Source organism: Heterocephalus glaber, unplaced genomic scaffold, assembly GCF_053883595.1.
Source record: "Heterocephalus glaber isolate CG9 unplaced genomic scaffold, H.glaber_assembly_v1.0 deba00001608, whole genome shotgun sequence".
Lineage (NCBI taxonomy): Eukaryota > Metazoa > Chordata > Mammalia > Rodentia > Bathyergidae > Heterocephalus > Heterocephalus glaber.
The window spans coordinates 20097855-20123512 of NW_028258379.1; the positions used below are offsets into that span (position 1 = coordinate 20097855).

The window sequence follows — 25658 nt, forward strand, 5'->3', positions numbered from 1 at the left end:
GGTCCAACAACAAAACCCTACAAAAAATTGGAATAGATGGTCACTACCTCAGCCTGATAAAAGCCATCTATGAAAAACCAACACCCAATATCATACTAAATGGTCAAAAACTGAAATCCTTCACACTAAAATCAGGAACAAGACAAGGATGCCCACTATCACCACTCCTGTTCAATATAGTTTTGGAAACATTACCCACAGCAATTAGACAAGAGAAAGAAATAAAAGGAATAAAAATAGGAAATGAAAAAGTCAAATTGTCATTATTTGCAGATGACACGATACTTTATAAAGAAGACCCCAAGAACTCCACCAAAAGTAATCTAGACTTAATAACCAAATTCAGTCAAGTAGTGGGATACAAGGTCCACACACAAAAATCAATAGCTTTCCTCTACATGAACAACAGACTCACTGAGAGAGAAATAGGGCAAACAATTCTTTTCACAATAGCATTCAAAAAACTGAAATACCTAGGAATCAACTAACAAAAGAATTCAGAGACCTCTTCTCTGAAAACTATAGCACTCTAAAAAAAGACATTGAAGGGGTTATCAGAAAATAGAAAGACATCCCTTGCTCCTAGGTAGGAAGTATCAACAGTGAAAATGGCTTTACTTCCAAAATTATTATATAGATTCAATGCAATCCCAATTGAAATTCCAGAAGCATATTTCACAGACCTTGAGAAAACAATGTAAAAATTCATTTGGAACCAGAAGAGACCTAGGAGAGCAAAAGCAATTCTAGGCAACAGAGACATGGCAGGGGGTATCACAATTCCCAACTTGAAACTATATTACAAAGCTACTGTGATAAAAACAGCATGGTACTGGCAAAGAAACAGACCTGAGGATCAGTGGAACAGATTAGAAAATGCAGAAACAACTCCAGACATGCTCATCCACCTCATCTTCAACAAAGGAGACAAACACCCTCACTAGAGGAAAAATAGCCTCTTTAATAAATGGTGCTGGAAAAATTGGGTTTCAACTTGCCAAAGATTAAATCCAGGTCTATATCTCACCATGCACTAAGCTAAAATCAAAATGGATTTAAGATCTAAATATTAAAACAGAAATGCTGAACCGGCTGGAACAGAGGTTAGGTAGAACTCTTGAAGACATCGGTGTATGAAAAGATTTTATGAACAAAACCGCAGTTGCCCATGAGCCAGCACAAACAATCAACAAGTGGGATCTTTTCTTATTAAAAAGCTTCTGCACAGCAAGAGAAACCACCAGCAGTGTGAAGAGACAACCCACAATGTGGGAAAAAATTTTCACCTGCTCTTCCTCAGACAAAGGTCTACTATCTAGAATCTATAAAGAACTTAAAAAGATCAGACCTCCCAAATTTAAAGACCCAATCCAAAAATGGGTATCTGAAATGAACAGACATTTCTCAGACAAAGAAGTAGAAATAGCAAATAAATAAATGAAAAAATGTTCAACATCACTGGTCATTTGAGAGATGCAAATGAAAATAATGCTGAGATTCCACCTCACCCCCGAAAGAATGGCTGCTATCATAAAATCAGCCAATAACAAATGCTGGTGGGGCTGTGGGGAAAAAGGAAGCCTGCTCCACTCCTGGTGTGTGTGAGTACTGATGCAACCACTGTGAAAATCAGTATAGTGATACCTCAAAGAACTAGGACTGGAAGTCCCATTTGACCCAGCTATTCCCCTGCTGAGTATCTTCTGAAAAGAATTAAAAGAATCATACCACAGTGATATATGTGCACTCATGCCCATAGCAACACAATTTGTAATAGCTAAAACTTGGAAACAACCCAGTTTCCCATCAACTGGAGACTGGATAAAGAAAATGTGCTTTTTTTAAATAAAATGGAGTACTACTCAGCCATCAAAAATGAGAAATTAGAGACATTTATAGCTGAATGGACACGCATTGAGAGGATACTCTTAAGTGAAATAAATAGGACACACATGTAAATACCAAATAGTTTTCTAGAATGAGGAACTGAAAGTGTAAAGAAGGACTAAAAGGTATAATAGACAATGTGAAATAGGAAGAAAAGGGACAAAAAGGAAGGGGAATTGGGTGGGGTAGGGGAAAGGAAAGAAGGGAATGGAATTAATATGAGAAAATGAAAAAAAGGAAACAAAGTCTTTGTAAATAGGTAGGGATGGAGGCGTTGAAGGGAGGGCAGGGGAATGAGGAAAAAATAGGAACCAAGAGAGATTACGTAAAGGTGCAAATTTCTAATGATGAATGTCATTATAGTGTATACCTAAAAAGTACCAATAAAATTAGTTTTTACAAAATTAATGATAGGGCTGGGGATTTAGCTCAGTGTTTCCGGCACCTGCCTCGCACATGGAAGGATTTGAGTTCAATCCCCAGTACCAAAAAAAAATTAATGATAAAATATAAAAACATGTATATATGACCTATTCTGTTTGTTTTGCTCTTGTTGGTTTTGTGCCTTAAGAGCTGCTCCTTTTAAGCCTCTTCATTGCTCACATGTGGCCCAATAGCTACAACGCTGACTCTCAATCTTTTGTCACTTGCCCTCCAACATGGCACCAAATAAGACCCACATCAGAACAGCATTCCTGCTATGAGAGACCATCCAGACTTTATAAGCACACTTGGGAGCCTGTAGAGGACTTCAAGTACTTGTTCAAAAGAATTGTCCCACAAACAAGATAAATAATGTGGTTATGGTAGTGTGTAGAGGGCCTACTCTATTATTTTAGCCAACCTTTTCCTAGGGAATCATATCCTTTGCCCTTGCTGGTTCTAACTTTACCCCTCTTACACCAAAAGGCCTCTCTATCAACCTGAACATTTGTTCTCATTAAAACCTGTAGCAAGGGCTCATGAGTTCATCAATTAACTCCTCCTTGAAAGGGTCCTTTCTCAGTATTTCTCTCTTCAGTAGCTATCACAGTTGCAGGAGCTCCCAGCTTCTCATTCTAAAGGTCCTCATTCCCAAAGACCTTGGAAAAGAGAAGCACGTCCAGAGACTCCAGCATTCCGGGAAAGCCAACCACCGGGAGTCTGAAAATACTAGCTCACCCACTCTTCAGTTAAATAAAGGCTTCTCTGTCCCTGCCATACCTTCCAACAGAGGGCTGCCTGCACCTTGAGCATTCTTCTCCTACTCAGAGCCTTTATTATAATTATCCTGCTGCTCATTCATGCTTACCTGGTGGTTACATGTAAGAAGTCTTATAAATCTGGTTATAGAGCACTCAATTGCCATCCCTCTTGTTTAACTATTTCTAATGGGCTGGTTTATGGGGGGGGAGCTTTTGTGTACTTATTTAAAAGAAGAAGTCTTGGCTATGTCAGATCCTAGTGTTGGGAAAATGATATGGGCTTGAATCCTTTGATCAATATGGTGAAAGTGATTCATGACCATTATAATCTTTGTTCTTATAATCCTTATATTTGGATCATATATAATAAACTGTCTCTTAAACTTCATTTGTTTTCATTTATAGTCAATCTGTCTTTGGATGGTTCTGCATCATTCTTACCCAACCATCGATATGGACCCTTCAACCAACCCTAGGGCCTGAAATTCAGCAAGAAATTCCCTTCACTCTAAGCCCCCTCTCAGAAGGAATTACCCAGAATAACACAATGCCCAATACTCTAAATGATTTTAGAGTACCTAGTCTCTAGGGGGAAATTTTAAGCAAGTAATTATATAATGAACAGGCCTGAAAGATAAAGGGGAGAGTGGATATCCAAAATAAGGATGCTTGGCAGATAAGTAAAGAAACAAAGACATTAATGTATAATACATTTACAGTCACTTTTAGATTCAGACCTAAAGCAGTCACACAACAGCACACTGACCTTTTAAGGTTACACAGTGTGTACTCTCCTTCTGATACCTGGCCACCTGGCTATCTAGTTTCAAATGATGCACATAACATTCTTGGTTGCCATATCCTACAGCCCAGTGACATCAGGGAAGGAAATGTTCTTTAAAGACCCTCCTGCCCTGGGCTGGCACCTGGCCTAAATTAAGAATTTATGTTTCATCCTTGTACCTAAAAATGTACCCAAACTCACACTCTGTGCAGATGCCGTTATGGCACTGTCCACCTTCTAACCTGAAGGTGTAATTCTGTCTATATCTGCTTTATAATAAATTCTACCTATACTTCTGCCTATGTGTCTTGATGGAATTCTTTCATAAAAGGCACAAAGAACTGAGGACCAGAGAAGTGAGGGACCAATTCTTTACTGCATCAGAAGCCAGCTTCCCAGTGACAAATCCACCAATGAGTATAGTACCCCTATGATCGAATCTCCTTCCAAATACATGAGATTCTGGCAGAATATTTTAGATTCAAACCATAACATGCATTACCCTTCAGGGGTCAATTTTTAAAAATTCTCATTGCACTCCAGGAGTCAAATTTTTTTCTTACTTCCTTACAGGAGAGGTCAAACTTTCAAAGAAGGTTTTGAACCAAAGAGTGACTCACTTGACTTTGCCAATAATTTGTATGCTTACCTACAAATACACATAATTTCTGTGAAAAAAATGTTAACGGGTAAAACATTAAGAGGACTAAAGCTCAAACCTATCAAAATGAATGCATAAATTGTGAGATATGACCAATCAGTCCTTTTTAAATACTGATGGCTTCAAATAAATCTTGGAACTCTAACATCTCATTCATAATTGCTCCTAATTATGCGTGAAACCATATCCCCAACAAAATCACTCTCTCCTCATCCCCAAATCTAATAAGGATATGAGTTCTCACCGCAAGGAGGCACCCGAATGCCCACTATGTTGCATGCGAGGAAAAGAGAATGGGGTACCTCTTTGCTGCTGTGACAATCATTTAATAGCTGCTCTGTCTCACTGGCTGACTATAGTACTAATTCAGAAGATGCGGCTTCTAATCACACAGAGCAGCTTTGTGCTCATAGTCGCATTTCATGCCATCATCTGTCTTTTTGGAAAATGAGATAAAATTCTGTGGGTTTTATCAAGATATTTAGAAAAGTCATCATTTTGGTTTCCTTTTAAACATCTATTGGACTATGCTAAATAGACTATTAAGTACTGATTTTCCATTTCAGAGCCTCTATGGCTCCAGAACTACGTTGTACATTCATCTGTCCATGCATTCATCTGTCCTCTCAAATATGCCCTGAACATCTATGCCAGGGAAGATCCTACTGGAATTGAAAATATAAATGTTGATAAGACATGATCTGTATCCCAAAGTGATTATCCACCTTAAGCCACGGTTTGTCTTCAGCAGCAGCAGGACATTTTAGGTCCACATATTTATAGTTTATGTAGCTTCACTCCTATTAATTTCTCTTTGGTGACTTTGTACCAAAATTTTAATTAAATCCACACTGCATATTTGTGATGTGAGGTTTTGCTATTTCCTTGCTTGCTTATCTATAATCTTTAATTTACAAAATATGTATACATATAGCATTTCATGCATGTTTACAGCAGCCTGTGAAGATGTCACTATTTTCATAGAAAAAAAATAGCATAGCCTCAGGGATGTTATTTGCTCAAGGTCATACATGGTCTTAAGTGTAGAAGTAGATGTTTTGGTCTGCAAGTCATTTCCCTGATGCTTCTAGTTGTCCATTCTAGCATCTCCTTATCTCCTTCTTTGAGCTCTCACTAAGTATTTATTGATCATCAATTATATAAAATATGTTTTGTCACACAGGGAATACTCAACCCTTGCCAAATGTGTCGATTTCTTCAGCTCTCACATTATTCAAACGAAGTTATGGTCTCTGGCTTTGCAACTAGTCACTTCTAACCAAGTACTACAATGTGTAGTCTGACTTCTAAAGTACATACTCATCTTAGTTCCAGAAAAGGTTGTTATGGCTTGTGTCTAGGTATCCTGGCAAAGCCTCATGCTCCCATAGGTGGGGATTTTTGGAGGTGGCTGGATCTAGGGTGTGTAAATGTGGATTATGGGTGTGTGGTACTAAGTTAGTCTGCTGTTTGGTTTACCATAGTTCTGCCTGTAGGTAACAGGAAGGCCCACCCTGGGTGTGGATGGCACCACTCAAAAGGCTTGTACCCTGGGTGAGACAAAAGGGAAAGGGAGGCTAGCTGCTGCTGGCTGCCTCCTGTCTGCTCTTCCATGGACTGTTTCTCCTCTGCAATGCTCCTCTACTATGCCAACCTGCCTAGAACCCAGCTGACTATGAACTGAAACTTCTAGAAAGGGTGAGCCAAAATAAAACTTTCATCCTTTAACTTGTGGGTGACATGTATTTTGTCTCAAGAATGAGGAAAGTAACTAAGACAAGGGTCAAACTTTTTTTCCATACCTCATCAATTTTTAAATTATTTTTTAGTTTGCATAGTAGATTTTAGTTACAGCCTCTTTCTTCTATGCCACACTTGAAGAAAAATGAATCAAAGAACAAAGCAGGTAGCAAAGGCAGTGTTTATTTGGCACTATTTAAGAAACACAGTTGGATGAGAAATTAAATGCACTGGGACTAATGGCAAGTGGAGATGAGAGGCCTAGAAATACAGATGGCTCCACCAAAGTCTATGTTACATACAAAGTCTGCGTTCCTCAACATCCCAGAGATACAGCTCTATAATGCCTGCCACTTCTTAATCAAAGCCATTGTCCTCTTATGTCACATTTGCTGTTTGTTGAGCTACTTTAAATCCTAGTTCAGAAAGATGTCCTTTAAGATAGGAAAGATGTAAAATTAAAAGCAGATGCTTCAATGTACTGGGGTCATGTCTGGGTCTGGAAATGGAAACAGGGACAGCAGGTTTTTATATTCTTTTGAGCAAATCCCAGGACATTCTTTAAAATGAAACATTTCAAAAAATATAAACATTTCCATTAGTCAACGGATACCAAACCAAGGTTTGTCAACTCAGTGACTGTGAGAACTTCTCCAAGTGGAAATATTTACAAGAAGACTGAGGCAATCATTGTTACTAAGACCTTTTGTGAGATATGTGTACTCTTTTTTCTCATTTTCCAGATTATGGCATAGAAAGGTAAAGAAAACAAAAACAGAATTACAAAGATTGAGGGCAGGGAGAAAAGTGTAGGAGGGGTAAAAGAAATGAGCAGAGACGATGGAAAGTATGAAAGTTTTGAATTCAAATGGACATACATTTAAATTCTGGGTACAAAAATATCCACCCAGATATTTTGGACTCTTTTAAGTTGATTATTAATTGAACTATCTTTATAATTCTATGAGGTATGAATAACAAAGTGATGGTGCCTGAAATAAAAACTAAAATTTTCTTGAATGCACTGTGAGTCTTAATACTGGATACAAGTCAGAATTGCTTGTGTGGTTTAATGTAAATTTTAGCCTCTAGGCCTCATCTTGAAAATTTTGAATTCAGTCAGTCGGGGGTCGGGGGGCTCAGACCTTTGGTGAGACATATGCACTCATTTTTGGGGGGGTACTGGGGATCAAACTCAGGACCTTGCGCTTGCGAGGGAGGTGGCAGAACTACTGAGCTAAATCCCAAGCCCTGCACACATTTTTTTAAAAAGTGGTTGTATTCGACTATAAAACCAAAATATACCCGATGAGAAGCTGTGAAAACACAATTAACCCTTCATCTAGAATGTGCTTCCTATTTTAACCAATCCTTTATAAGTCTATATAATATTTATAACTTCATGACTTGTACTTCCACTGTGTGGGGAATCACACCCCTGAGAATGGGGTGGTGACCACAGCATATGATAGTTTCAGGAGTGATGAGGGTAATGTTATGTAATTTGACATTTTCCTTCAATTTACTTGGTTGCCTCCATTTATACAAGCATTGATTAGCATCTGGAGAGTTACTTTGCTTGTTCAACAGAGGATTAAAGCTATAGAGGCGACTGCTTCAGGAATCAAGGCTATGATTAATAACATACCAAATCCCAACATGAGAAGCTTCATAGTACACTGACTCTTCTAAAGTGCTCTTTTCATTCAAGATTATTTAAATACTCATCACCATTATAGAAGGAAAGTAGTTATGAAATCAGAAAATTTTTGTTTTTATATCACAAAGTTAACCATTTTGAAAACCTGTGCTTGCAAAACTCAAAATAGCTTATAATGCAATTGTTTTTAAATGTGCAACAGAAAACTTGCTCCAAATTAATTTTCAAATGAAATGCCAGAAACTTGGGGAAATGTACTTAGTGGGCCAAGAAAACAAGAAAGAGTGGATGGTGATGTGAGTCTTGCTTCTCTTTCATCAGGTTTTACTTAACTAAGGTCAGGCATGCAATTGCAGATAAACAAACAAAGGAACTTACATGTAAACATGGTACATTCCTAACAGGGCTTCTCAGCAGAAGGAAGAGCGGCCGTCACCAGGGCTCTCTACCTCATGGAAGAACCAGCTGCTCCTCATCGCTTGGGGAGCAAGCTGTGAAGTACACTGGTGACTTATAATTAAAGTGAAGAAATTCCATTCAGATGTAATCATAAAGGGAAATGACAGAGACACAAAAGAAATGAAGAAATTTTTAAAAGTAAACCCTTAAAGGCCTAAAGTGACCCTAGATTATAAGAAAAACATTCTGGCCTTAAAATAATTATCCTTTTGATTAGAAAGACGCATCATCGGCAATTCTGAGAAAAGGTTATGTTGGTAAGAAAAAACAGTCATTTTAAGACCTTAGCAATGTAGACAGGCTGGGGAGAAAGAATGGGCGGATCTCTAGTCCTCTAATCACTTAATTTCTTTAGTCCTGGGGGCTTTTGTAGGAGTTTCAACACTGTGCTCCTCAGATAGTCTCAACAAATAAGTTTAAGACCCCCGCCAAAGAAGAAGTCAATGTCTTTGCACTATGTTCTCAAGACATCTAAATAGAAATATGACTTCCTGAAGGAGACTAATTATTCATCCAAATAGTTCTCCATATATTTCTGAATCTGAAAGGAAATTACAAAAAAGTAGTGCAACCCCCATGAACATTATGATTCCAGCAAGGGTGCCATCTAAAATATTCGCATGGGCTATGAATTGAATTTGACTTGAATTGGTATAGTATGAGTTTAAGGTAAAAGAGTGCCCTAAAGTACAAAAGGGAGAAAAAAATGATGTATCCAAGATATTTACACTTCTTTGCTTGCCAAAGTTACCAAAGCATTGGCCTCCTAGAGATAGTAGACTGATCTGGAAGCCTTTAGTTTCAGTTTTTATATTCTTAGACCTAAGTCACTGCTCCTAAACTGACTTGTACAACTGGGAGGAGAGTCTACATCATAAATATTTCTTATGTTTGAATATATTGAAAACTAAAACAAAGAATTCAGGGTATATATGTAATTAAAGACCAAAACTCTTTTAAAACCAGATTCCATCAAGTCTTTATAAAAACATGTTCATGAGTCTAGAAAACAAATGAACTTTGGAGCTAGAGAGACCCCATTTCAGACCCTAGTCCACCATAGGCATGTGACTTTGAAAATAATAGCATTAACATTTACTGAGAATTTACTACTTGCCAGGCACTGTTCTGAGCTCATGACATGTTAATCCATGTGGTCTACATAGCAGCTCCATGAATTAAATAATATTATTGGTATAAATGTTGAAACAAATACACAAAGGTCATGACGGTATAGAGAAGTCAATATTTGAACCCAGGATGCTGGCTCGGCCACCACATGTTCTTACACTCTGTACCAATGATGGTGAACCTTTTAGAGCTTTCACTGATAAACATCTGGCTCCAGCACACATGCCATAGGTTCACCACCACTGCTCTATGCTACAAGATTCTTTAGTATTATTTAATTTCTCTCTCTGAGCCTCAGTTTTGTTCACTAACTTATGAGAACAGAAGGATTGCAGTGAAGATTGATATATATGTGTGTGTGTGTGTACATATATATATATATATATATATATATATATATATGCCCTAATGTTTAAATATTACTATTCTTTTTTTTTGAGACAGGGTCTTGCTAAGTCACTGATTTGCCATGCTAGGCTCCTGCCTCAGCCTCCCATAGTGATAGGATTCCAGGCATGCACCATTAGGCCCAACCTTAAGCAATACTATTCTTTTTTAAGTTTATTGGTACATTTTAGGTATACATAATGATGACATTCATCATAGGGAATTTGTACCTGTACAAAGTCTTATTTTTTCCCATTCCCCTTCCCTCTTTTCAGCCCCTCCACTCCTCCTTATTTACAAAAGCTTTGTTTCCATTTTTCATTCTTTTCTAATTTTTTTCTTTCCCTTCCTTCCTTTCCCTTGACCCTCTCCCTAATTCCCCTTCCCCTTTGAACATTTTCTTCCTATTTTACAATATCTATTATACGTTTTGGTCCTCATTTACACATTCAGTTTCTCATACCAGAGAAACAATGTGATATTTACACATGTGTCCAATTTATTTTACTTAAGAGTATGGTCTAAAGGTGCACCCATTTAGCTATAAATGTCTCAAGTTTATCTTCCTTTAAGGCTTAGTGGTACTCCACTGTATAAAAAAAACAGTCCACATCTTCCTTATCCATGCATCGGCGGATGGCATTTGGGCTGTTTCCAAGATTTAGCTAAGTAATACTATTTCTAAGGAGACTTCTAACTCTAGTTATGATGAAGTAATGCAGGTCACATTAATCTTCCTACCTTAAACAATTAGAAAACTACAAAAATACAGGGGAAACAGTGGTCTTCAAATATTTGACAGTTGGAAGCTCAGAAATGAAACACAAGTCCTATTATTGTCTAGTCTACTGCCTGGAAATTTATCAAGCTGTAAGCCCAAAAAAGGAAGCTATAGAACAAAAGGTCATGCTAAAGTAAGGATACAGAATTTGGAACTCAAGGAGTTCCAAGCAGCTGGAATTTGTGGAGACAGAACAAAGAAGAATCACATAGATAAATACCTCTCGAGATTTGAAGGAGTACCCTCGAGTTTTTGAGTCAAGAATGGGTTTGTTCCAACAATAACATGTGTTGGAAAGAAATCCTAACACATGGAAAAGTGGATTGAGTCCTCAGTGTGATATTGACTTAGAATGAGAGTAAGTTAGTCTTAGACTAAAGGCTGCCTTTGGATTTGCCCTAAAAAGACTTAAACAGCATTACTCAAAAAAAAAAAAAAATCAAACTGATTCCAAATAATTTGCCCATAACCAGGACAAAGCCAAATGTTATTTAAAGGATAAAACAAAATTTAGTGCCCAAGTAGAGAGAATTCACAATGTAAGCATCCTGTCAAAAATTATGAGAATGAAAAGAAGTAGGAAACTATGGCTCATTTTTAAGAGGAAAATATCAATCAAAAGAAACAAAAAATGAAAACATAACAGACGTAGTAGACAAGGACGTTAAAAATTACAATAAATATACCAATATGTTCAAGAAGATAGAAGAAAAGAACATAAGCACAGTTAGAAAAGTAATGGAAGATACAAAGCAGATTCAAATCAAATAACATCTTACATGAAATGTAATTGGATGAAAATGACCATAGTTTACACACTGCAGACAAATAAATCAGTAAATCTGAAGAAATAGTAATAGAAAATATGCAAAGTAAAACAGAGGAAAAAAGGACTAACATATATGAATATGAATAACATATATGTATGAATAGAGCATAAGCGACTTGTGGGAAAATAGCATGTTCTAATTTAGTAGAAAGTGTAGGGAAATTTTTGAAAAAACTACAGCAAAAAATTCCAAATTTAATGAAAACTATAAACCCACAGATTCATGAAGTTCAACACACACCCAAAAAAATACATACCAAAAAAAATCAACTCAAATCGCATTATATTCAAATTCCTCCAAACTTGTAATAAAGAGAAAATCTTAAAAATGTCGAGGTAAAATTTTACATATAAAAAGTGACAGTAAGAACAACAGCACACTTTCTGTGAGAAACAACACAAGCAGGAAGAAACGGAAGTGATATCTTTAAATCACTGAAATAAAAACACCATCAACCAAGAATCCTATGCAAAAATATATATATATATAAAATAAAGATTAATTAAAGACTTTTTCAGACAAAAAAAGAAGATCTGAGAGAATTTATTATCAGTAATTTTTCTGGCAGAAGGAAAATAATGCTATATGAAAATGTGAATCTACACAAAAACTTAAACATCAGAAATGGTAAATATGGAAGCAAACATAAAAGTCCATTTTTCATTTTAAAGATTTCTTTGAAAGATAACTGATAGTTGTGAATCAATTGCTAACAATAGTGTATGGATTTAATCACATGTTTAAATAAAATGTATGACAACAATAATGAAAGGACAGGACCGGGGATTTAGCTCAGGGCTTCCGGCACCTGCCTTGCAAGCCCAAGGTCTCAAGTTCGATCCCCTGTACCAAAAAATAATAATAATAATAAAAGTACATAAAGGATGGAAGTATGTTCGGGTTCTTAAATACACATGCAGTGGCATTATATATTTTGAAGATGAATACAAATTCAAGATGTACACTGTAAACCCTAGGAACAACCACTTCTTTAAAAAGGAAAGCTATAAGTCAGTAGTAGAGATGTAATAAAATTATAAGACATTTAATCAATACAATAAAAGTAGGAAAAGAAATAAAAGAAACAAAGGATAGAAAAGGTACAAACTGTCTTAAACAGTTTTCTAAAGAAAACAAACTGAAAGATGATAGATGTAAATCTAGGTGTACTGATAGTCATATTAATTATAAGTGGCCATAACACCATCCTTGAAAAAGAAATATTTGATTGGCCAAAATTCAGTACTTTCATAATAAAGGACATATGCATAACATGATTATAAAATACATAAGTGCTTTGAGGCATGCTATTCACACTTTAAAGCAACAATTACCATGAGGTGTTCACATTTATGGACGTGCTCTCCGGAAGTTAGAACATACAAGTAGAAACCAATCCATACAGACGTAAAGGCTGAGAGGATAAACAAGCTCCTGGCAGTGTTGAAGTTCGGAGGGATGGAATTATGCAGAAGGAAAGTGAACTAGAGAGAAGGAGAGCAGGAGCTCGTCAATGAACTATAAATGATTTAGTAGATCTGCATGGAGCCTAGAAGTCTGCATCTTAGTAAGTACCTACAAATACTTGGATGGAGTGGTCCCTGAATCATCTGAGGAACATAGGTGGAGTAGTTGAGAGAATGGCACTGTAAGCATATGGCCAGACCGCTAGGTTTGAATCTCAAATCCACCAGTATTTTCTATGACAAGTCACTTAATTTCAGTTTAATGATAAGAAAATGGTGGCATTTGTATTATTTGAGTTCCTTTGGTTAAAACACTTAGTGCCAAGCACATAGTCTCACGTTAATATTAACTATTATTGCTATTCACATAGTTCTGAGTAATTTAGATTTTTATATGGGTAGCATTATTGTATTACCCAGTAGCATCCCAAGCCGTACTGGAGGTTGAAACCACAGTAAAAATCAGAAACAATGATATTGGTGTTTCTTGGCTATTTTGTTCATTGTAGATTTTTGTGTTAATTTTCATTGTAAAATATTGTCTAATAGCCAAGCATAGTGGTGCATTCCTGCTATCCCCAGCACTCTGAAGCAGGAGGACCACAAGTTCAAGCCCAGTCAGGCAACTTGGTAATTTAACAAGACCCTGTCACAAAATAAAAGTAAAAAGATCTGGGATGTAGCTTAGTGCTCTCTGGGTTCAATTCCTAGTACTGGAATGTTATTCACTTTGAGTGGTTGTTGTTTTGTTTTGCTTTTTGTTATTGGTGCTTGAGTTCAGTGCCTCATTCATCTCATCCTAATCCCAGCCCTGTGTAAGTGGTGCAGAAGAAGCATATTTCTGTGATGACATAGCTCTGATTAAACACCGAAGCGACACAGACATGGTCCAGTGCTCTGCCAGCACAGGGGATATGAGTTTGTTGAGAGTGAGATACTTTTTTCACTATTTAAGTCATTTTCTATATTTGCTTTCAGAGATGTAGATCTCTTAAGAGGACTGCAGTTTACTAAAAAATTATTTGCATGACTCTTTATAAAAATATTTGATCTGCAAAATGACCTCAAAGAAGAATAGTATGGTAACTCCCGTTGTGCTCAGTTTGTGACAGGTTTTTTGTTCTAAGCATTCTACACATGTCAAATGAACTGCTTTTCTCAAAAGTCCTGTGAAATAAGTATGGTTTCTAGCCTCATGTTGTAAATGAAAAGCTGGAGGTCTTTAGAGGTTTTGTGACATTCTTAAAATCACACAACAGAAATATGGCAATGCCAGGACATAGAATGAGGCCTTTTGCTCTGAGGCCTCACTCAACAGCCATACTGCGTGACCTTTCACCTCACACTAAGGAAACAGACCCAGGACCACTGAACAGCAAATAACATGGGAGCCTTTGAAATCCTGTTTTTTGTGTTGTTGTTTGGGGGTTTTTTTGTTTCTAGAGCTATAGCAATGCTTCTATACTGACTATTAGCACAGGCAGGTAATTACATAAACAGTTCAGTTCACTCCTAAATATTCAGGAATATAAAGCAATGCTGTCAGAGATTTAGTGAAATTGCCTGTTCATTGGCCAAGACGTCCAATACACACACACACACACACACACACACACACGCACGCGCGCACACACATATTGGAAGGCACATGGGATTCATTTCACTCATCAAGAGAGATTTGTATGGAAAGCAAGGATGTTTTGGGACTGAGGCATGGGTCCCACTTTTGACATCAAGGTATCTTCACAGCCATGAAAGCCTTTGACAGCATGTCAATTTGGAAAATGGTATCTCTGTTGAAAGCTTGTTGAGTATATCTTATTTTTAATGCTAACTAATTCCTGCTTGCAGATAATCCTCTTCAAGTGATGTTTACATAAGATTCAGAGAAATAACAGGATAAAAATAGTTACTATGAAATTCTCCACAGGCTATAAACAGTTTTAGCTTTTGGCGAAAGGACTTTATTATTTACATACTCAGACAAATATAGGTCACACTCATCTCAGATTATTAATGTTTCCTCTGCAAGTAACTGACACACACAGTGTGAAAGTATACCAACTGAATCCCTTAAATTCTACCAATCTTCTTCAGAATCCCTATGTATTTGTTTTAGTGTCATTAATATGTGTCAGTAATATTGCAGTTTGAGATATTTTGCCTTTTTAAAAAACAAATGAAGTCAAAATGATGTATCTTTTGTAATAGATAATGTCTAACTCTAGAATGTCAGGATTCAAATTTCCCACTGTCCACATATGCATATACTCCAAAAACATCAACTAATGCCAAAGTCCTAATAGAGAATGCGGTGGCAGAGTTTGTAATTGAAGTAGGGAACATACCAGTTTAATGTGAAAACAGTTATCTCTCTGTCAAACCCTCATGAGAAGAACAAAATCTCATTTCAACATATTTTAGGCCAAATGAAGCACAATATTTATAAATAAAACTTTCAGTCCTTTTCCTCTCTAAGCAGTAAATTCTTTGTAACCTCTGGCATTTGCAATATGAACATTTGTCTTATTGAGTTGAAGGACAAAGACACTCTGTATGGAAAAAGAAGCATTTCTGCACTAACCCACATCCCCAAACATTCCTAAAATATAGGTGTCCAGTGGGGTCTGTGGTAAGTAGAGTAATGATTCTCCAGAAATGTTCACATCCTCATCCCTAAATACTGTGTATATGTTACCTTACATGGCAGAGGAGACTTTTCAGATGTGATTCACATTTATGAACTTCATATGGTAAGAGGACATGAGATTATTCAATAGGCCCAATCTCATCACATGGTATTTAAAACAGAAGAAACTTTAACAACTGTGATGAGAAGAAGATATCATTAGAGTAGAATGGTCTAGAACACAATGTTTTTTACCTTAAAAACAGAGGAAGGAGCCATAAACTAAAGGATGTAGGATGCTCCCTAGAAATTGAAAAACTCTTGAAAGAAATCATTCCCTAAAGCCTTCGGAAGGGAATACAGTAATCCTGCCAACACTGTGATTTCCTTCTAGTAACATCTGTGTCAAATTTTCAACCTAAAAGGATGTAAAATAATAAATTGGTGTTGTATTAAATTACCAAATTTGTTACAGCACCAATAGGAAACTAATACAAAATATTTTCCAATTAACAGGTAGCTCAGTTTCAAAGGGTAATTGTTCCACTTTTACAACAGTTATTTTAACATTTATTCCTGCCAAATAAAATACACAAGCTTCTCCTTATAGAGATCCATATATGCTATTACAACATAAAGAGTTTATTCACCTTCTCTTTTCCAGGAAATAAGCTCAAAAATATTCTTATGTACTAAAACTAAAACCACTTAAGTACAGCCCTCAAGCATCAACAATTTCCCATGTCTCTAAGATAAAAGGGTCCCCAGGATTTCATAATTAGAAACTTCTGTTTTCTCTGAAATCTTGAGTTCACCATCAGGTTACGAAAAAAGGAGGTTCAGCGAGGGAGGAGAGATACATGACCCAGGCCTGATCCCCAGGTAATTTCCATAGAGTGCTGGTACTTCACACACACCTGGGAGATCATGTACTTCTTCCTTAAACAAATATGGATTGTGTGTCTATAGTGCTCTGTATGATGTGTTAGGTGCTGGGGACACATAGACAAGCATGATAGTGCTTCCTGTGCAGAAGCCTGAAAGTACTAGTTTCCTACAGAACAACCAGAGTTTACAGAATGATGAGTCCCTGATGGGAGCTCTTATGACATAGCAACTGTTGAGACTGACTTCACCTGCGCTATGGTTTAGATATGATTTGTCCCTGCCAAAACTTATGGTGAAATCTGGTTGATAATGTAGCCATGTTGGCAGATGGGAGCCACCTTACAACCTCCCACCTCTCTCTCATGAGACTGGATTAGCTCTCATGGTGAATGGATTAGTCCTCACAAGAGTGAATTGTTATGAAACATCTCATCCCCTTTGTCCCTCCCTCTCTTCCACATGTATCTGCTTCCCTTCTGCCTTCCACCATGAGTTGAAGCAGTATGAGGCCTTCACTGGCACCCAGACTGCCAGAGCCATGAGCCAAAACAATCCTCTTTCATTTACAAATACTCAGTCTCAGGTAACAGGAAGAGAAACTAGACTAAGACCAACTTCCTGGCTACTTATACCTTTGCATCTGAGGCTGTTTCCGACCAGCTGAGTAGAAATACAGATTGCCTACAACTGTTTTCTATTCTCTGCTCAACAAAATGCCTTCTTCATGTGCAAGCCCTGGGAAATTTTCTTCTCTCAATAGCTTGTATGTATTTATATGTACTCTTTTCTGTGCCGTTTCTAGATCAAAATGCTTGGGACTATTCACTGCATTTTTATACCATATTTTCTCTCATAATGATCATTTAAATTTTCTATGAGTTTTGTTAGAATTTCTCAAATATAACTGAAAATAGTCATAATAGTAGGTTTCATCTATGTGTTTACAAGGTTTTTTTCCACTTTGTTATGATTGATGAAAGTTAAATGTGGTTGCACTCTTGTTTAAGTGAAGTGACTGTCCCTACAAAGTTCAAACTTCAGTTGTCCTCCCCAAAACCACCACAGCAGAAGTGCAAAGTATATTCCTAAGTGATTTTTTTACTGGGAGTGAGAATTGTGTACCATTACTTTACCTCCTGAGGAACCAATAGTCAATTGTCACTAGTCATGCTGCTGTGAGGGAGGACGAAGCAGACCATGAGTCATGATAAGCAAAGAAATGCCCTAATATTTTCTGAGTCAATCAGTCTCTCATTTGCCAAAAAATTTCTTTGAGATTTAAAGCCTTGTTTTTCAGCTGTGATAAGGAGTTTCCCTTCTCACTATGGCTCTTTGTCAAAGGGGAATGTGGAAAAAATAATAAATAGAACAAATGCTGACCATGTCTAAAAACTGCAACACAAAGACAAGAAAGAGTGGGGGATTAAAAAATGGAGAAATGCTCTATGATAAGTACTATTAAAGTCAAAGGAAGAGAAGAGAGAGAAAATGGATCATAACAAATCTATAGAGATACAGCTAACAATCTTCTAAAAACAATGACAAACAGCAAACAACAGATCTAATAAACTCAAAGTTCCACACAGGATAAATATGAGCAGATGCACCAAGACATATCATGGTGAAGCCGATGAAACCTGAGATACAAAGGATATCTCGAAGGTAGCCACGGACAAAAGGAACTTACATACAGAAGAACGAAGGGAAGAATAGCAAACATTTAGTTAGAAATTATACAAACCCAAAGACATTAGAGTTACATTTTTAAAAGCCTAAGGAGCCCAGGGCCAAGGATTTAGCTCAGTGGCACCACGCCTGCTTCAAAAGCACAAGGTCCTGAGTTTGATCCCCAGTACCAAAACAAAACAAAACAAAAAGCCTAAGAAGAACAAAAACAACGAAAAGTGAACCCAGAATTCTAGACACAGAGAAACTATTTTTTAATAATGAATGGAAAATACAGTATTTTTTCATACAAACCCAAACTGAGATAATTATCAGGAGATGCACGCACAAAATATCTTAAAAGAAAATTTTCCATCAAATGGAATATACCAGTTGGAAATCAGATTTACAGAAAAAATTAAGAGCATGAGAAAGTTATTTTAAAAGGTGATATATATTAAAGACATATTTTTCTTTTTAATTGCTTTTTTAAATAACTGTTTTAAGCAGATATTGCTTTATAGGATTTATAACATCTAGATATAAAAGATAAAAATAATATCACAAATGAGTAAAATTCAGTATATCCTTTCAAAAACACAAATTGTATGAAAGAAGAAATGTAGGTATATTATTGAAAGATTTTTTACACTATATGTGGAATACTATATTATCATTTCAACTTAGACTGCTGTAAGTTAAATTTGATATTTATATTTGAAACAATAGAGCAATCTTGAAAAATTTAAAGGAGCTACAACTAATAAGCTTAGAGTGGAGGTAAAATTGAATCAAAATAAAGTAGCAAAAGAGAAAAAGCTAAGCACATATGGAACAAACAAAAGATAAGTCACAATATGGTAGATTTAAATCCAAGTATGTCAATAAGTAAATACATATGGTCTAAATAGGCCAATTAAAATGTAATTACTGTATTAGATATTTTTGAAAAGAAAGATCTAATTATACTCTAAGTCTCCACTTTATCTAGAAAGGTATAAATTATAAAAGCTTGAAAATATATCAAATGTGATCAAAATATGGTGAATGTGAAATCATTTTTTAAAATTCATACTGTAAAAGACACACTGCCATAATTTCCCTTCCCTTTACTTCAAATATTCTTGGTCCATCATTCTTGCCACTTTCTGAAGCAGTTCTAGAAGTCCTATTTCATGAGAGTCTTTACAAAGTGTGACTAAAAAAATACAGTGAATGTTGCTGTCGAGTGCCATCTGACCAAAAGGCAGGCTCATAAAAAGATTACAGTGTGTTCTTATCCATCTTCTTCACTAGATCTGGCACTGTGCCATTTCTGGAGCTTGCCCAAAGTTAGAATAACCACGTAAGGTAAATGTTTCGAATTGATTCCGGGCATCAAAACAGCCACCACAGCACATGAAAACAGGCCTTCTTCCAGAAATGCTTCAGAAAGTGGCAAGAACAAAGGGATAAGTGTGTAGTAAGCAAGAGTCAGTATTTTGAGGGGGATTAATGGCAACGTGTCATTTGGAATAACATATTTTTAAAAATTTAAATATTCTCTGTATTTTTTTCTCTCCATGTATATGCAAACACCAATCAAAAGAAAGTTGAAGTGACAATATAATATCAAAAAAGTATAATTCGGGTTCAGCCAAGCAGCCCTGCCTTCATCCGGTGCTTCTCTCCACGGGTTGGCCAGGCAGCCTGAAGCTCCTCGGCTGTGTTCCAGTTCCTCCCCGTGGCATGGTGAGGTCCCAGGAGCGTCTTGGAGCCCCGCGTTCATCCAGTGCTCCGCTTAGCCTCACAGGCACCTGCAAGGCCCAATCCCCCCCCTCCCGGGCCCTTTTGCTACCTGGTCCCACACTACAGAGGCACAGGGGATTATACTTCACATAGTTAAATGTGACAGATTAATAACTACCACAAATTGTCATTTTCTAAGCTGCGCTTGAAGCTATGGTATTACTGATTGTAAAATTTGGCCTAACATGTTGTGATTGATCTAATCAGTTTTCCTTCCTGGCATGAGGAAAATAAAATAGCCTCAGAGTCATTAGAGCCTCAAAACCTAAACACAAGCCATATCTGGAAGACACCTCTGAAAAGCAATCATTCCACAAGGGTTTTAAACACAAGCAATAAAGATACCTGCATTAAGCAATTTTGAAATATCAACCCAGGAATTAAACCAAGGACAGTACCAAAAACAAAAATGAGAAGACATTTAAGCAAGGCACAAACGCAGGCTTCCACACCACAAAAATGAAATTCTGGAGGAAATGAGGTGGAAAAGTCGGATAATCAACCACCTGGACACCCTGAACTGATAGCACAGGAAGTAACAAAGCAGATACATGAAGCTCTAGAAAAATTCAAAGCAGAAATAATCTCCCAGATAACTACAGAGATGGTGAGTAGAGTGAAAGACATGATTAGAGGCTCTAGAGCAGAAACAGACAAGAAGATAGATGAGATCAGAAACATGCTGGAAGCCATGAATGCCCAGCATAAGAAAGTAATGGAAACCATGATCGCCCAACATAAGAAAGAAATGGAATCCATGAAACAGATTCAAACAGATATTCAGGAGATTAAAAACTCCATTGAAAGCATGCAGAGCAGACTAAGAGAATCTGAAGACAGAATATCAGATATAGAAGACTGGATTGCAGTTAAGAACCATGAAAACAGATTTCCTAAAGATAATAAAGGACCATGAGAAATCAATCCAACAGCTGCTAGATGATGCAAAGAAGAATAACATAAGACTGATAGGAGTTCACGAAAAAACAGGAGAAAGTACAACTGCCAAAAAACTGTTCACAGAAGTAATAGTGGAAAACTTCCCAGACAGAGGTGGACAATTGGACACACAGATAAGCGAGGCATATAGATCTCCACCCAGCCATGATCAAAAAAATCTACACCTAGACATATAATAGTCAAGATCCCAGAAACCCAAGAGAAGAACAAAATTCTACAGGCAGTTAGAGAAAAGAAACAAATCACCTACAAAGGAAACCCATCAGAATCACGGCTGATTTCTCAACACAAACCCTCAAATCAAGGAGAGCCTGGAGTGAAGTATTTCAAGCCCTAAAAGAAAATAACTTCCAACCTAGACTGTTGTATCTTGCAAAATTATCTTTCAAAATTGATGGGGAAATTAGATACTTTCACAACAAAGAACACCTGGGAAATTTCATGAACACCAAACCAGCACTCCAAACAATTTTATGCAATATCCTAGAAAAAGACAATAAAGGTCACAACTCCATGAGGACCAATAGAGAGAAGACACCACACAATGTAAGGCACTAAAGGGAAAGGGGGAAAAATAAGAAAAGAGCCAACAACAATAAAACATCATGGCAAGAATGAGTCAATATCTCTCAATTATACCTATCAATGTTAATGGTCTCAATTCACCAATCAAAAGAAACAGACTGACAGAATGGATTAAGAAGCAAAACCCAGTAATATGCTGCATACAAGAAACACACCTAACTCAAAAGGATATTCATAGACTGAAAGTAAAAGAATGGAAAACAGTTCTCCACATGACAGTATCCCAGAAAAAACCAGGGGTAGCAATCTTAATTGCAGACAAAGTACATTTCAAACCAAAACTAATTAAAAGAGACAAAGATGGTCACTACATCCTTGCAAAGGGAACAATCCAAGAGGAAGAGATGACAATCCTAAATATCTATGCACCAAATATGAATGCCCCCAACTATACAAAACAAATATTAAAGGACACGAAAAACCAAATAAACACTAGCACAATTGTAGTAGGGGACCAACATCCCTCTATCACAAATAGACAGATCATCTAGGAAAAAAATTAACAATGAAATTCTAGAACTGAACCAAGCTATTGAACAAATGGACTTAATAGATGTTTATAGATTGTTCCACCCCACAAAATCAGAATACAGATTCTTTTCAGCTGCATATGGGTCATTCTCCAAAATAGATCACATGCTAGCTCATAGGGAAAATCTAAGTAAATGTAAAAGAATTCAAATTATCCCCTGTATATTATCAGACCACAGTCCAATGAAATTGGAGATCAATAACATAAGAAACTGCAAAACACCCACAAACACATGGAAATTGAATAACACCCTCCTGAACAAACAATGAGTCACAGAGGAAATTAAAGAAGAAATTAGACAATTTCTACAAGTAAATGATAATGCCAGTACAACATACAAGAATCTGTGGGACACAATGAAAGCAATTCTACATGAGAAATTCATAGCAGTGAATGCCCATATTAGGACAACAGAGAGAACTCAGTTAAATAACCTAAAGCAGAACCTCAAGCTCCTAGAAAAAGAAGAGCATAACAAACTCAAAGCTCGTACAAGAAAGGAAATTATAAAGATCTGAGCAGAAATCAATGCAATGGAGACTAAGAGAACAATACAAAACATCAATGAATCGAAGAGCTGGTTTTTTGAAAGAATAAATAAAATCGATAAACCTTTAGCCAACCTTATTGAAAAAAGGAAAGAAAAGGCTCAGATCCATGCAATTAAGAATGAAAAAGTTGAAGCCGCAACAGATCCAGCAGAAATTCAGAGGATCATCAATACCTACTTTGAGAACCTGTACTTTAATAAAATAGAAAACACAGAAGAAATCCACAGATTCCTAGATACATATGAATTGCCAAAGTTAAATGAAGAAGACATAGAAATTCTAAACACCCCAATAACAATGAGTGAAAATGAAAATGTAATAAAAAATTTACCAACAAAGAAAAGCCCAGGTCCTGATGGCTTCACTGCTGAATTCTACAAGATGTTTAAAGAAGAACTATTGCCATTACTCTTTAAACTCATCAAGGAAATTGAAAGGGAAGCAAGGCTTCCAAATTCTTTCCTGGAAGCAAGTGTTACTTTGATTCCAAAATCAGGGAAAGACCCAAGCCAAAAAGAGAACTACAGACCAATCTCCGTAAGGAACATAGATGCAAACATCCTCAACAAGATACTGGCAAACAGAATACAGAGGGTCATCAAGAAGATCATACACCCTGACCAAGTCAGATTTATCCCAGGGATGCAAGGATGGTTCAACATGTGTAAAGCAATGAATGTAATACACTATATTAACAGAGTCAAAGACAAAAAAACATATGATCATCTCAATAGATGCAGAAAAGACATTTGACAAAATCCAGCACCCATTCATGATAAAAACACTACAGAAAATTGGAATAAAAGGTCTTTATCTCAACCTGATTGAGGCTATCTATGAAAAACCAACAGCCAACACCATATTAAATGGTCAAAAACTGAAAATTTTCATGCTAAAATCAGGAACAAGACATAGAGGCCCACTATCACCACTCCTGTTCAATATTGTTCTGGAAACATTAGCCATAGCAATTAGACAAGAGAAAGAAATAAAAGGAATAAAGATAGGAAAGGAAGAAGTGAAACTGTCATTATTTGCTGATGATATGATACTTTACATAGAAGACCCAAAAAACTCAGTCAAAAGCCTTCTAGACCTAAATGACAGATTCAGTAGAGTAGCTGGATATAAGGTCAACACTCAAAAAACAATAGCCTTCTTATACGCAAATAGCAGACCCATTGAAAGAGAAATTCGGGAAATAATTCCTTTTACAATACCATCTAAAAAAATGAAATATCCAGGAATCAACCTAACAAAGGAAGAAAAAGACCTCTGCACTGAAAACTACAGCAGTCTGAAGAAGGAGATCAAAGAGGATATAAGAAAATGGAAAGATATCCTTTGTTCCTGGGTAGGAAGAATCAATATAGTGAAAATGGCCATACTTCCAAAACTACTATATAGATTTAATGCAATACCAATTGAAATTCCAACAATATGCTTCACAGAACTAGAGAAAACAATCCAAAAATTCATTTGGAAGCAGAAGAAACCTAGAATAGCAAAAGCAATTCTGGGCAACAGAGACATGGCTGGGGGGTATCACAATCCCCAACTTGAAACTATACTACACTACTGTGATAAAAACAGCATGGTACTGGCAAAGAAACAGACCCGAAGATCAGTGGAATAGATTAGAAGATACCGAAGAAACAACTCCAGACATACTCAGCCACCTCATCTTTGACAAAGGAGCCAATTGCCCTCATTAGAGAAAAGATAGCCTGTTCAATAAATGGTGTTGGAAAAACTGGATTTCAACCTGCCAGAGATTAAAACTAGACCCATACCTATCACCATGCACTAAAGTAAGATCGAAGTGGATTAAAGAGCTAAATATCAAGACAGAAACAGTAATCTTGCTGGAAGATAAGTTAGGTAGAACTCTCAATGACACTGGCATAGGAAAAGACTTTATGAACAAAACTTCAGTAGCACGGGAGCTAACACAAAGAATCAATAACTGGGATCTCATCTTATTAAAAAGCTTCTACACTGCAAGAGAAACTACCAACAGAGCTAAGAGACAACCTACAATATGGGAAGAAATTTTTAGCACCTGTACCTCAGATAAAGGTCTACTACTCTACAATATATAAAGGATTGAAAAAAAATCAGACCCCCCCAATTCAAAGACCCAGTTCAAAAATGGGCTTCTGAAATGAACAGACATTTCTCAGACAAAGAAGTAAAAACAGTAAATAAATATATGAAACAATGTTCAACCTTACTGGTCATTCAAGAGATGCAGAAGAAAACAACACTGAGATTCCACCTCACCCCAGAAAGAATGGCTGCTATCAAGAAATCAACCAATAACAAATGCTGGCGGGGGTGTGGTGAGAAAGGAACCCTTCTCCATTGTTGGTGGGAGTCCAGACTGATGCAACCACTGTGGAAATCCATATGGAGACACCTCAAAGAACTAGGACTAGAGGTCCCATTTGACCCAGCTGTTCCCCTACTGCGTATCTTCCCCAAAGAATTAAAAGAATCATACCACAGCTATATATGTGCACCTATGTTTATAGCAACACGGTTTGTAATAGCTAAGGTTTGGAAACAGCCCAAGTGCCCATCAACTGGAAACTGGATAAAGAAGATGTGTTTTTTTTATAAAATGGAGTACTACTCAGCCATAGAGAATGGCAAACTAGAGTCATTTATAGATAAATGGATGCATATTGAGACCATACTCTTAAGTGAAATAAATAGGACACACATGTGTAAATACCAAATAGTATCTCTAGTGTGAGAAACTAAAAGCGTAAATAAGGATGAAAATTATTAAAGCAAATAATTGATAATTTGAAATAAGAAAAGGTCCAAAGGTGGACGGGTGGCAGAAGGGGAAGAGAAAATGTAAGAAGGGAAATGAAAAATTATAAGAAAGAAAAAAAATGGAAACAAAGTCTATGTAAATAGGGAAGGGTGGTAGGGGTGAAGGGCGCACAGGTAATGGGGAAAAAAAATAAGAACCAAGATACATCATGTTCAGGTACAAGCACCCAATGATAAATGTAAATGTATTGTATACCTAAAATGTACCAATTAATATATAAATTTAAAAAAGTATAATTCAGCAGA

The 25658-nt window shown here is 36.6% G+C and overlaps 1 protein-coding gene across 4 annotated transcripts in view; it reads right to left on the bottom strand.

Annotated features, from left to right (window-relative positions):
- The window catches only part of LOC147822779 (uncharacterized), a 130006-nt gene that overhangs the window by 43025 nt on the left and 61323 nt on the right, over nt 1-25658 (bottom strand). For 3 of the 4 annotated variants that reach the window (XR_015445073.1, XR_015445072.1, XM_087195430.1), the window contains exon 1: nt 8295-8871. The exons of the other annotated variant lie outside the window; for it this stretch is intronic. Coding sequence is in view for 1 of the 3 variants with exons in the window: in XM_087195430.1 (XP_087051556.1) it covers nt 8295-8311 (17 nt within the window). In the remaining 2 variants the exon portion in view is untranslated. Of the gene's footprint in view, nt 1-8294; nt 8872-25658 lie in introns of those variants that run through there. 4 annotated transcript variants of the gene reach the window in all.